We start from the raw sequence: 13,455 nt of genomic DNA on the forward strand, positions 1-13,455 counted from the left end.
CCAAGGTACCTCTTCAGGTGGACACATACCTTTCCTGAGCTCCTGTTTCTCCTGTAAAATGGGAATTTGTACCTCTACCTCATCCTGCCTACCACACCGAGCACTTATGAAGCTTAACTATGATGAAAAGATGAGGGCATGCATTATAAACTGTAAAAGGTTATATAAAAGGAGAGGGCTTAGGAAGAGAAACGCAATCCTCATTGTAAAAAGAGGATTTGGGCAGCCGGCACGGATGCTGAGGTGGTTCGGCAGAAGTATGAGCTGGGCAGGAGTGCCAGGGTCGGGCAGAGAACAGTTCTGGAAGCTCCAGTCCCAGGGAGTCAGCTGTATGTTTCTCTGCATTTAGCATCTTCATGTCCCCAAACACTTTTCCCCTTTCCTGTGATGCAGAGATTCCTCTGTGTCTCATGTGAGTATGTTTCTATGCCTTTACCCTGGTGAAAGGTTCATCCCCACACTTTGTGTGTGTCCTGGTGTGTTGTTAGGTCTAAACACCCACAATACATGCCTCAGTTCCTTGCAAAGCATGGCCTCCTCTCCCTACGTCTAACTCCAGAAACACCCAGCTGACGTTGTCCCCATCTTATTGGCTCTCTGTGGATTTCCCGAAACAACCACTCTTCACATATGCATCATGCTTTCCAGATTATAAAGTGCTTTTATAGTTTTATGGACTTAATTTAGTTCACTCCTCCTGATCCCCTTGCAGAGTAATACTGACATCCTCATGTTAGAGACAAGGAGGCAGAGGCCCATGAAGACAAAAGCAATTAGGAAGTGCATGTTGGGAAAAAACCCCAGTCTCTCAAACTGGATCACCCAGGGTTCAAGGCCTAGCTTTGCAGCGTAGTAGCTGTGTGGTTGGGCAATCCACCTCGACGCTCTGAGCCTCTTCTTGTCTTCTTAACAAACTGAGAATAATCAACCCAGCCCTGCAAGACCGTATGCTGTTTCATCGCATCTGTGGTCAGAGGGGCTGCTGGGGCCCACCATCAGCACACGCGGTGCCTGCCTTTTTTGCACAGAGTGGGAGATGTTCAACGGGGCTCAGTCCAGAGACAGTTGGAAGTATTCAAGGGACTGAGGCTCCAATGAGAAGCACATTTTGTACAATTGGTTCTTTCCACTTCACAATAGTATAACACCTAGGTTTGAGATTTTTAAAGAGAAAAGAAAGAAAAGAAAACTCTCTGTGGATGAGGGCTGTACCAGTAGTAGACACACACTGTGGTCCTCAGAGAGTGATGGTCAGGGGGCGGGCCTTGGCTCTCCTCCTCCTCCTCCTCCTTTTCTGCAGTCCAGTCCCCAGGTCGGCTCTCCTCACACATGTTAACAATACCCTCTCCTTCTCTGGCCAAATGTATTAGCATCATTTATCCTCAGGATGGTGGGGGTGATGAGGGCTTTTAATGCCCCTGATTAATCCAACTGTAGGAAAGGGCAGACTCCATTAGCCAAGTGCATGTGACTCCTGAGGTTAATATTATTAAATTCTGTATTAATAAGTTGCAGGACTCTGGTGGGTCACTCATAAAAGCAGTCAGTCACTACAATTCTTCCTTCCTCAGCTGTGATCCCCACAGGGAAGGAAGGGGCTTTGTGCTGTGTTTGCAATGGGTAGTTTTTCCCCTGGTACTTACTGGGTGTTCAATAACTGTTTATGAACTGCTTCTACAATGGGGTTAACAGGTCTGTCCTAGGCTTCAGTGAGGAAGGCTCACCAATTGCTTTTTCTGTGAGTTCCTTAAAGGCACAGATTGCGTTTTTGTAGCAGACCCCTCAGGGGCCAGGCCATACCCTCTTGGCCCATGGCCACGTCAGGCACAGGTGTGATAAGCAGGTCTGTCTACAGCCAGACTCACCTTGTGCTGCCAGTGACATCAAATGCATGCTTCCAGCTCCTGCCCATGGCCTTGCACAGACTGAGCGGGCATGTGCAGAAGCACAGCTGAAAAACACAGTGTGGGAAAATCTACCCTGCTGGGCAGGCTCTCAACCTATGGTCAGGAGCAATTGGGATGCATGCTTTAGCTCTTCAATTTTTGGCCAGACAATTCTGGGAGACATCTCATTCACGTCTTAGGAGGTCCCTGTGGAACAGATCCCCCTCACTCACATGAGCGAACTTAATGATGTACCCCTATATTGACTTTTCCTCTCCCCTATTTCATCCTTCCCGTTTCCTGTGCCTGCTTCTTAGAATCACCTCCCAAATAAACAATCGGCACCCGAGCCCTTCTCTTAGGCTCTGCTTCCCAGGGATCAGGGACGAAGACATTCTTTTTCATGTTCTCAGTCATCAGCTCAGTTTATAGTACGCATATACATATATGTATAAATACATATACTCCCTGGAAAAATATTTATGGAGAACCTTCTGTGTACAGGCACCATGGTGAGGGAACAAAGTCCCTTTCTCACAGGGCTTACAGTGGGACATACAGATGGTATTTTAATGCATCACTATATGAGAGAACAAGATAAGTTTAATGAAAAGAAATGAAGTAGGGAAAAAGGACACAGTGTGATTAGATGAGATTAAGGAAGTGACATTTAAGCAGTGGTCTAGGTGAGGAGAGGCGGTGAGCTATGCAGAGGCCTGGGGGGGGGGGCTCCCCAGGCATAGAGACCTGGGGCAGGAACGTGCTTGGCCTGCTGGAGGTGAGGGAAGGGTGCCAGCATGGCTGCTGTGAGCGAGCAGAGAAGGGAACACGAGCGATGAGGTCAGAAGTTGGGGCCACAGAAAGCCGGGCATTGGAAATACTCAGTGATTTCTGCTCAATAATGGACTCTTTGTGTCCCTTGCCCTGGGTAGTGTTTTATGATGGGAAAGGCTCGGGTTCTGGAGTCTGACAGCTCTGAATTTGAAGTCGGCCTTGTTATTTAGATGGAGTGTGACCTTGGGCAACTTGCTTAAGACCTGTGAACATGTTTTTTTTTTCAAGTATAAAGTGGTAATCATAAAATTGACCTCATAGAATTTATATCTGGTAGGATTCTTGTTTGCAAGGAATAGAAAACAAATGGAAACTAGCTTTGGCAGAAAAGGGAAAATATTAACACAATATTTGAAATATCCATGGGTATATTTGGCTTCAGACACACAGATCCAAGCCTTCAAGTGATGTCATCAGGACCTGGTCTTTGACCCAAGAGTTAGTCTGATTGATCAGGCCTTGGTCACTTGTTTATTTCTTTGTCCTCAGATGTGGAATATCAGGCCACTGATTACATGTCCATCTCTAGAGGAGGGAGGAGGCTTTAGTGACACATAAGTCATATTGACTGAAATTGGGGGAGAGATGTCTCCCCAGGAAAACTAGGGTGCTATTAGATTAGTAAAAGGAGACACGGGTTTTTAGGGAAGGTCAAACCAACAGATGTCTACTTAAGGATTGGTGCAACAATGAGCCACAAGTCCCTTAGCACAATGCCTGCCACATAGGAGCTCTCAGCAGACAATTGCTAGACCACCATTGCCCTTTTGGGAGGATTTCTTATTCTGACAGTCCCTTCTCTTCTGTACCATGTGAATCCCATCCACTTTTGAAAGAGGTCACACCAGAGGCAGCCTGCCTTTCCTAAACGCATATTAACGTTAGGTGCTGATGTTGGGGAGATGGGGGTGGGGGGCATGAGACCTCAACCAGTGAAGTTCATTTTCCAGAATTCCACAAATATCTGCATGGCCAGCCTCATGCTGGGTACTGGTGCCACGGAGGTGCCCCAAACACAACTCCTGCCCAAAGCACTTCGCTGTCTGCAGGCCAGTGTGCATTAGTGAAATCACGGACTTTATCTCTCAGATATTCTGGTTCTAGCCTTTACTCTATCATTTATTTCTAGGAGGCTTTTGTTAGGCAATTTGCTTAACCTACCTTGAACCTATTTCCTCATGTGTAAAAGCTCAATTAACTTAACTCATTAGGTTGTATTGAATGTTATTAATCAGTGGGGTTGTTTTGAACGTTTAACCAAGATGATGTAAGTAAAAATGCCTGACACTTTTGATGCTATCTCATAAGAACTAAATAAAGTTTCCCTTGTTTTCCTCCTTCCTCCCTCCCTTCTTTTCTTTTCCCCTCCTTTTAAAACTTACTTTCTTTTGGGAAAAAAAGGGGAAGTTTTAGAGAGTTAGGTACCATTCAATGTATCCCAAAGCAGCTGCGTTTGACCAGTAAAAAGTTATGAGACAAATTGGTGGGATGTGATAAAGTGGTAATCACAGTGGATGTGAAAAGTGGCAGCATGTGGGGGCACTGACATGGTAAACCATCCATGTAACACAGATGCCGCATGTATTATTTAGTCCTGGCTCAATTCTCCAGTGACTGCCTACTTTACAGATGAAGACACAGTCCCTGAGAGTTTAATTATTCACCCCTAGATCATATAGTTCATACGTGGTGGAGCCTGCCTTCAAACCAGGTCTCTCCTGGCCTTCAAACCCACTCCCTTTGCCTACCTGGCATGGCCATCAGGCCATCAGGATGAAAGAAGTACCATCACACACTGGTTTTTTCAAATTAATACAGCATCATGTTTTGGAAGAAAAGAATCTACTACAGCTGATAGGGCCTCAAGTGTAAGGCCCCCCCAAGAAGCATTCTGTCACTGACAAGGTCTTAGCATGCATGTCTACATTTGTCCAAGTGAAAAAAAGCTGGGGGAAAATATAGCAGCACCCTGCTTCTCCCTGTGCACCCAGCAAGGAGCAGCTGCAGGCTAGGGAGAGGCCAGCCCAGGGCGGCCTCTAAATCCCCTTGGCGTTTCCTGAAAAGAGTGTGGAGTCCTGAGTGGGGGGACCTTGCTCCCCACCTGGGCTAAATAACTCACTTCTCCCGCCCCTTCCATTTTGGAATTTCTTTGCTGCTTTTCTCCCAACCTGGTTTCAATTTGCTCTTGTGGCCAGCTTTGACTGTGACCTCAATCAGAGGGAGAGGGTGAGGGGGGAAAGAGCGAGAGGGAAAACTGAGGAGGAAGAGGGTTGAGGGAGTGATGAAAGGAGTGGGACAGAGCATGGAGGCAGGGGGCGGGGCCGGTGGAAAAATTGTGCTGCGCTTTCTTGGGTTGGTTCTGAAGCCTCAGCAGAATCTCGATTGACCCTTTCTGTGGATCATAATGAGAGCAAGGCTCGAGTCTGAGTGGATAAAGAAATGTGTGGGGGTCTGGCCCAAGCCCACTCGGGTTACAGCCCCAGAAGAGCCATAATGGGGAACAGGCACATTCCTGTACAGCGACTCCCAACTCCCTATCTGTTTTCAAGGAAAGAAAAACAGAAAAAGAATGTTAGAGTCTTGGACAGGCATGGGTGAGGCGGCGGCGGCAGCCTGGGTCTTGGAGGGTTCTGCCATAACAATGTACCATGGAGGAGGGGACAGAGGTAGCCAGGCCAAGTGTCCTGGTGGAAGGCACCTGGAGCTCAGAGGCAAAGGAGATGGTTATTATGGACTCTGCCCCAAGTGACTGCAAAGCCCACTGGGGGTACAACATTCCTGAACTTCTGTATTTCTATCAGGGAATATGGCAGGACTTTAGGATTCAAACATTTGAAGCAGTAAAACTTTTAAGCCAAGCTCTTTATGTTTTAAGTGATTTTTTCCCAACCTAAATAAAACATGGGCCATCAGGATATAAAACAGATTAAACTGGAGTTCATCCAGCTGAACGTCAGTGTGGGTATAGAGGAGACAGACTTAGCCACTGCCCCCACATTTGCCTTTCCTTCTCGCCCCCAGAGTTTGAGATATTCTGATTTGCACACCAGTGCTAGACTGTATTACACACTGCAAACCAGCTGAACACCTTCTGTCGTTTGTCTCTCCTGGGCTTTTTATTGTTCGCACAGGTTCCAAGTTTAAGAAGACAGCAGGGTGGAACTGTGTGCCTAGCACACTGCCCGGCACACAGCGAATGCCCAGCACATGTAGCTCATGCTCATGCTGAATAAAGTCGGCCAGGAACTGAGGAGCGAGGGCTCCTGGGGCAGCTTTGGAGGCCCTTCAGTTCTTGGCAATGTTACCACATACGTTGGCTGCTACCAATTATTCAATAGGATGTAGGAATTAAGAGATCAAGGTTTGTTCCAAACCCACCTCCCATTTTGTGGATAGCCATGGGCATGCCACTTTCCTTCTCTGGGCTTTAATTTCGTCACCTGGAAAAGGAGCAGGTTGGATAAAAAAATGTCCAGGGGTCCTTATCTCTCTCTTGGGTTATGACAACAGTAGTAACAAAAACAATAATGACAGCTGAGATAGTTTCTGCACTCTTGCAATATGCCAGACATTGTGCTAATTGGTTTTCTAACAATACCCTATTATTATACCCATTTTACATATGAGAAAATAGAAACAAGAGAAGACAAGGCAAGCTATAAGTGGGGGTGGACCAAGAGTCCATCTTAGGCAGTGTAAATTCAGAGCCCAGCCTATTAACCACTGCACTGTATTACTGTTCATTCAATGGTACCGCTGCCAGATGCAGAGTACGTTGTATTGTGGAACCATAATACATATGTTGAATTGTGCTGAACTGCATTTGTGCAGAGAGAAGCCCCAGGCCTTTCTTACTCCCCCCTGCTCTAAGTGAGCAAGGACAGTGAGGAGTTGCCTCAGTCACCTGCTTCCATCTAAGTTGCAGTTAAGCCTTCTGGAACAGAGTGCCAAGAAAAGCAATATTACAATTTACTTTATGGGTCAGTTCTTGTATTTAACAACCCTTCCTGTTGTCAGATTACAAGCTGTAGAAGGTCAGGGACCATTTCTTTTATTGTTTCATTCCTCAAGCCCATAGAGCTAAGACAGTGGCATGAATTCAATGGCAAATTGAACAGAACTGAGAAAGCTTGCTTTCTAACACTGCCCCTAGTTAAACTTTCTCTAGGAGGCAGCATAGTATAAAAGAAAACAGTTGGCTTTGTTGTTAGGATGATAAAAGTTCAAGTCTCAGCTCTGTCCCTTCCTAAATTTGTAAGTGTGACCTCAGCTTTACAGTGGAGATACTCAAATTTAACTCATTAGGATCACATACTGTGAGGACTAAATGGAAAAAAGAAAGGTTGCTACTAAATACCAGTTTTCTTCTTTTTATTTCTTTTCATTCCAAAGTCTTTACATACAGATGATTCCAAGTAGAACCAAAACCTAAATATGTCCTTGGCATGACTGGTTATGTACTGCATATTAACCAGTTTCTTCACCAGAACTGATCCTGCAAACCCGACATCTGTGTGCCAATATTTATGGGTCATTTGTCCATGGTCAAAACTACTCTGAAATGCATGGAAATATCTGGAAAGCTATGCCCATTTGAAAATGAACATCAGCCATCTTTTGGCTTGAAGGCAATTAATATAGGCCACAGTTTACTAAGTTCCCTCCTAAGGGGCTAGGTTTTTCAGTGGCCCTCTGGGCACAAACTGAGAAGTAGACGGACATGGATCCAAGCTCAAAGAAAACAAAAGTAAGCAGCCAGATGTGGGATCCTAAGAAACCAAGAGTAAAAAGCTCTCAATCCACTCAGTGAATAATTCCATGTCCTGCATCATCCACCCCCAATTGTTTCACCCCCTGCATTGCTTTGGTGCCTGTTGGAAGAGACACATTGTTGGTTTATGATTTTACTATGAAAGAAGCTGACTTGAGAGGCCTAGAGAAGAAATAGGGTTGCCAGAATATGTGATGAAAAAAGTTTCATTTACCTCTTTATTTTCTAGCAAGACCTCTGGTTTTGGACAAAGATTTTCTTCCTAGACTCAGCTTTTCTTTCTAGACTCCAAAGTCATAAAGGAGTTATTGGTCCCTTGTTACAGAAAGGAAAACTGAGACTTTAAGAGGTTAAGGGATTTGCAATAAATAGTGGAAATAGAATTCAGTCCCAAGTCTGCCTGGCAACAGCAGCTGAACTTGCATGTCAGTGACAGTCTGATCCAGACACTCGCTCTAGCATCTACATATCAAGGCCATGCACTGCACGTTGTCTTTTTAAGAAGTGGAAAACAAAAAACCCTACCCATCAGATCTGTCATATTGGACCACAGGGACCAATATTTTACAGAACTGTTGCTCACCTGAATCCCAGGCCTGTCCAGACACTTCAGTCAGACAGGTGTTACATGATTCATGCACTTGTGAGTGGAGAGTGAGGTTGTCTTTGAAAGACTCACAGGAAGCAATCTACATATTCTGCCCACCCTCTTCCTTGGGAGAGAAGTGCCACGTGGCTTCTCTGGGTCTCAGTCTTCTCAGACACCGTCCCATGATGGTTCCATTAAATCGGGTTGCTCTTAAGCCCATGTAGAGAAGACAGAGTTGAATAGACGTCCTTCTCTTGTTTGTTACTGAGAATAAAAGCAAATAGAGAGCGGGAAGCCCTCTATATCAGGTGGGAAGCAGAACAAGGACTCAGCTGCTGGGAGGCCTCCTGTCGTTTTGTGCTGTGTGGTAGAAAATACCGCACATGCCTGCTTGGCTTCAAAATCATCCAATTTTAGAACTGGAAGCAAACGCAGAGGCCATTCAGTCTGACTCATTTATCTATTTTTAAGTAAATTTCATTGATTTTTTCCCTTGTTACAAAAGCAACACATGTTCTTTGTAGATAATTAAAAAAATAGAGATAAGCAAAAATAAAAGAGAAAAAGTACCCATTATCTCACTTTCCAGACGAAGCTACTATTATGCACTTGCTATATTTTTCCTTCTCTTTCTAAATGGACACATTCGTAAAATTTCCACCCCAAATTAGATTATTCTGTATTAGTGTAACCTGTTTGTAAACTTAATATATCATGAATATCTTTTCATATAACTCATATTATTCCACAATATTACTTTTAGGGGCTACAAAATACTCCATTACATCACTGAACTATAATTGATATTGCTGTTTCTATATTGTTGGACATTTAATTTCTAACTTCTTGCTAGTTTGCTTTTCCTCATAACTTAACCTTCACACACATCTACATTTTTATTTTCTTTTTCAAAAATCTTAATGGTTCCTCTAGCACCTCCACTTTACAGAGGAAAACACTGTGGGTCAGAGATGGGAATTTAGTTACCTGAAAGCTATATAGTGAATTCTTAACAGAGCTACGATGAGATCTCAGGATCCCAAATATTCAGCCATTCTTTCTGGTCTTTACCAGATATTCTGCATTACTTCTATTTCTAGTAAACTTCAGCTGTTTTCTAAAATCTGAAGACTGGGTGACTTAAAAATCACGGCGTCCAGGACGCTTGTTCTGCTACAGTCCCTTTCTGCCCCATGCCCCTTCCTTGCTAATCAGTCATGGAATTCTTGCCTCCTTAGCAGGACCAGGTCTCTGTCCACCACAGCACAATACTCCATAAATTTAGGGCCTATGCATTAGAGCGACCGTGTGACATGAAACCTATCTTACATTCCTAGTCCAACTCCTTCATTATACAAGAAATGCAATTCCAAAAAGGAAGGGACTTACAGAAAGCAATTTTTCACTTTAGCCTTTTCATGCATTTCGATTACCCAATAATTTACCTCAACTGAGCCTTGATAAAATATTATAAATGTAGGTGTCAGTATCCTCACTTTACAGTTGAGAAAGTTCAGGCATAAATTTGAACAGAGAGTCACAGGGCTATGTACTAATCTGTGTCATTTTCATATCTTGTGCTTATTCTGTGTACTAGTTTTTCTAATAATGGTATGCAGACATTTGATGGGACTGGAAAATGGCAAGAATGTCCGCTCACCAAGGCCTGAGCTGGGGAGTTTATCTTTCTCTGTTTCCCTCCAGGAGAGTTCCTGAGTTTTGCTGATGACTTACTCTCTGGCCTGGGCACATCTTGTGTGGCAGCTGGTCGAAGCCATGGAGAGGTCCCTGAAGTCAGTATCTACTCTGTCATCTTCAAGTGTCTGGAACCCGATGGCCTCTACAAGTAAGACATGCTGGGTGTATGGTTTTAGGTCTGGGAGGCAAGGCATGAATGGTTTGTCCAGGTCAATCAAATGTCTTATAGGCCAGCCTATGTGTGCACCTTAAGATGCTAAGCTTTAAAAATGTCCACTGGAGAAGTGTGGCCATAATGAGTCACAGAATCATACATGGTGAGTGCTGAAGGGCTCATGGAGGCCAGAAACTAAAAATCATTCCTCCTACTGATGAAGAATCTGTTTCCCAAAGGTGGGGAATGGCAAGTTAGCAAGGAAGTCTGTGATCATGTGCCTGCCTTGTGGTTTTTTTATTCAGTTCTATGGTATCGCCTCTGAAAAATATTGTATTAGCATATCTAAAGTATATACACATGATATATATACATATATACATTCATATACACACAGACACACACACATATACATACAGATATATTTTTAGCAACAGGTCCAGCCAGACCCTCAGAAATAGCAGCATTATCACTCCTTTGTAGAGAACATTAGAGTCTTTGCATCCAAACTTCTAGAGATGAAAGAGGATGTCATTCTGAGGCTCATCTGCTCATCTCAGGGGGAAAAGGCACTTACTTTTTTGTTTCCCATCTCAATGAATGTTACCACATGTGGCTGCAGCCATCACAAGCTATAATACAAAGTTCTAGAAACCAGTTTAAGAAACCAGTTTTCTTCACATACCCTAATGATGAAACTATAGGCACCTCTCCTGACAACCTAGAAAGGTGCATTGTTAACAAGGTGAGCATTGTCACAATTTTTACAATCATTCAACTCATTTTTTTCTTTTATTCACTCACTAAATAATTCATTCATGTATCCATCTACCCAGTCATTCATCCCACCATCTACCCCATTCTTCCTTTTATCCTTCCGTCCATCCCATCCATCTACTCATACATTTTATACACCATCATTCTCTCACTTATTTGTTCATCAACTCCTTCATTCATTTACATTTTTATTGACTCACCCACTGCTCATTTACTTATTCAGCAGACATATTTTGAGGATTTCCAGTGTCTCGGTACTGTGCCAAGAAATGCCAATGTGAATGTGATTAAGACAAAGGTTCTAGACTCAGACAACTTGTAACCTAATTATGGTAAGAAACACCACAGATTGTGTATTTGAATCTGGCTTTGACATTTTTAGATAAATGACCTTTAGATAAGTTGCTATAGCCCTATGAACTTCAGTTAAAAAGAAATAATAAATCTGAGGTTGCAGTGTTGCATGAAAACAAACAAGGAACATCCTAGCACAGTATCTGAGGATGTGCCCAATAAGTATTAGTCCCTCCACCCCCTGTGAATCCCCCTTACCTCCAAAACATTCTCTCTTCACTTCTTCTGGAAGACCATGACTTTTCTAAAGACCATGATGCTCTTTTGAACACTTGACAGATTCAGGCTCATTGGTGACACCCAACACATCATGTGCCAAACTCAGGAATATCACTGTGAGATGAACACTGGGCTTCTAACTCTGATTCTGCCACTGACTGTCTCAGAGATGTGGGGGCCCAAGTTTTATTTTATGCAGAAGGACAAAAATCAATTAGAGACAGGCACAGAATCCCCAAGGTGCAGTAGGCTCTCAGACCTACTTCAGTGGGACATCTGGGTAGACTTCACAGAGGAGGTGACATTTGCTTCAGTGCTGAGTCAGGATCCAGATCTTGAGAGTGTGTGGGACTCTATAACTTCTTATAGAGTAAATGCTGACACCATCCGATGGGGCCTTTGGATCACTGCACCTATGAAAAACAAGAACAAGTATGGGACTAGATTAAGACCTATAAACTCCTCTCCAACTATAAAAACTAGGATTATATATAGAAAGTAGCAGTTTTGAAAGATTTCCTGATGGTGAGCCTCTGGTCTCCCTGTTCCTTATTAAAGGCATGGACTGGAGGCAGATAGATCTGGGTTCAAGTCTCTGCCCTGCATTCTATCAGCTGTGTAATGTTGAGTCAGCTTCTCAACTTTATGAGCCTCCATTTGCTCCTCTGTGAGCAGGTAGATAACACTACGGCCAGCTCACTTGGACCACAAGGGCTTTTGATGAGATAATGCACGAAAGCTTTCTGCTTGGTGATGAGCTCCCAGTAGGAGCATATGTATTAGCTATTATTACTACTGCTGCTTGTTGTGGTAATAATTCATTTCAACTCCCTCCCCCTCCATTCTCCAATTGCTGGGAGAGACAGTATTTAGCAGAGAGGGACAGAGCCCTGGCATGTGGTTCCTGGAACTGAGACACAAGTGGAAGCCCTGTCTCTGGGTGACATTGTGGGGACTTGGCTTTAGGTAGCCTGGAATCCTACAGGCACGTTATGTAGAAAGCAGTGAAATGTTTTATGGCACCCCAAAGGCAATTAACACTGAGAACTGACAAATCACCTGCCATCCTTTAAAAATGAGGAACATTCTTTCCTCTCTTCTTCTTTTTCCACTGACTGGCACCCCCTACCCTCTTCCCACTTCTTGAAGTAGGATCATCCTTTCTTTTTCTGCCCTGGCAATGTGCTTGTGATGTGCGTGTCATGCCTGACTCGGAATACTTCCTTCTTTCTGAAATTGATTGGATTAATGGCCCTGGGACCTGGGCCACTCTGACAAGGAGCCAAGGTATTGTTTGGACCCATCTCTTATCCCACTGGCGGCTGTCCTCCCCTGAAGTCTGACCAGCTTGGTCTCGAGTCTAAAATAGTTTCATTGTCCATTCTTGGGGTTTCTCATGTTTTGCTTGCTTGTTCCTTACCAAAATTAGTTTTATTCCTCTTGAGCCAAAAGGGTGAGGGTGAGGAAAGAGCACAGGCTTCGAGGACAAGCTGAGCTGGGGGCAAATCCTGATTCTTCCCCTTCCCCTAATCTGCCCTGGGGAAAGTAATTTTCCACTGTTCTATGCAGTAGTTGCTTCTTCTGCTCAAAGAGGACTGACTGGTGATCGTTCTTATCTCACAAGGTTATAGGGAAGAGCATTACATGAAAAACTCCACCGATGGTTTACTAGGTTGCCTGGCCTACAGGAGGCCTGTGGGAAGGTAGTGACTTTCTTCCTCTTTATGTTCATTTTTCTTGACTTAATTGCTGGTTATCTTTCTTCCAACGATAGTCCTAAAGGAGCATTATCCTATGAGACAGGTTGAGGTCCCACTATCCCTGGAAAGAATGATCATCTAGGATCGTTTGGGGGAAACTAGGATGAAAAGACAGCATGGGTCCAGACCCCTGAGATTTCATTAAGGACAAGTAGGCACCAAAACCCTTCATCTGTGCCACTAGGGAATGTGATGGGAGGTATTGGGGGGCACAGTTGTGGTGGACCAGTCTCTCAGGCAGGAAGTCTGGGTTCATATCCCACTCCCACCACTTCTGCCTCTGAGGGTTTGGACTAAATGTTCCTTTCCTTGTTTTGCAATTTCAGCATCTCCAAAATGCAGGTGTGAGAGGTAGATCCCAGCTTGAGAGTTCTTAGAATGCATACTTCTGCCATCAGATTTATTCTCGTTTG

The 13,455-nt window shown here is 44.1% G+C and overlaps 1 protein-coding gene across 2 annotated transcripts in view; it reads left to right on the forward strand.

The window, feature by feature from the left end:
- The window catches only part of ASTN2 (astrotactin 2), an 817,144-nt gene that overhangs the window by 760,787 nt on the left and 42,902 nt on the right, over positions 1 to 13,455 (forward strand). For both annotated transcript variants that reach the window (XM_037154714.2, XM_037154715.2), the window contains exon 20: positions 9,785 to 9,926. In XM_037154714.2, the coding sequence (XP_037010609.2) occupies positions 9,785 to 9,926 (142 nt within the window). The remainder of the gene's footprint in view (positions 1 to 9,784; positions 9,927 to 13,455) is intronic.

Source organism: Artibeus jamaicensis, unplaced genomic scaffold (genome assembly GCF_021234435.1).
Source record: "Artibeus jamaicensis isolate MK-2021 breed Jamaican fruit bat unplaced genomic scaffold, CSHL_Jam_final scaffold_1964, whole genome shotgun sequence".
NCBI classification, from domain to species: Eukaryota; Metazoa; Chordata; class Mammalia; order Chiroptera; family Phyllostomidae; genus Artibeus; species Artibeus jamaicensis.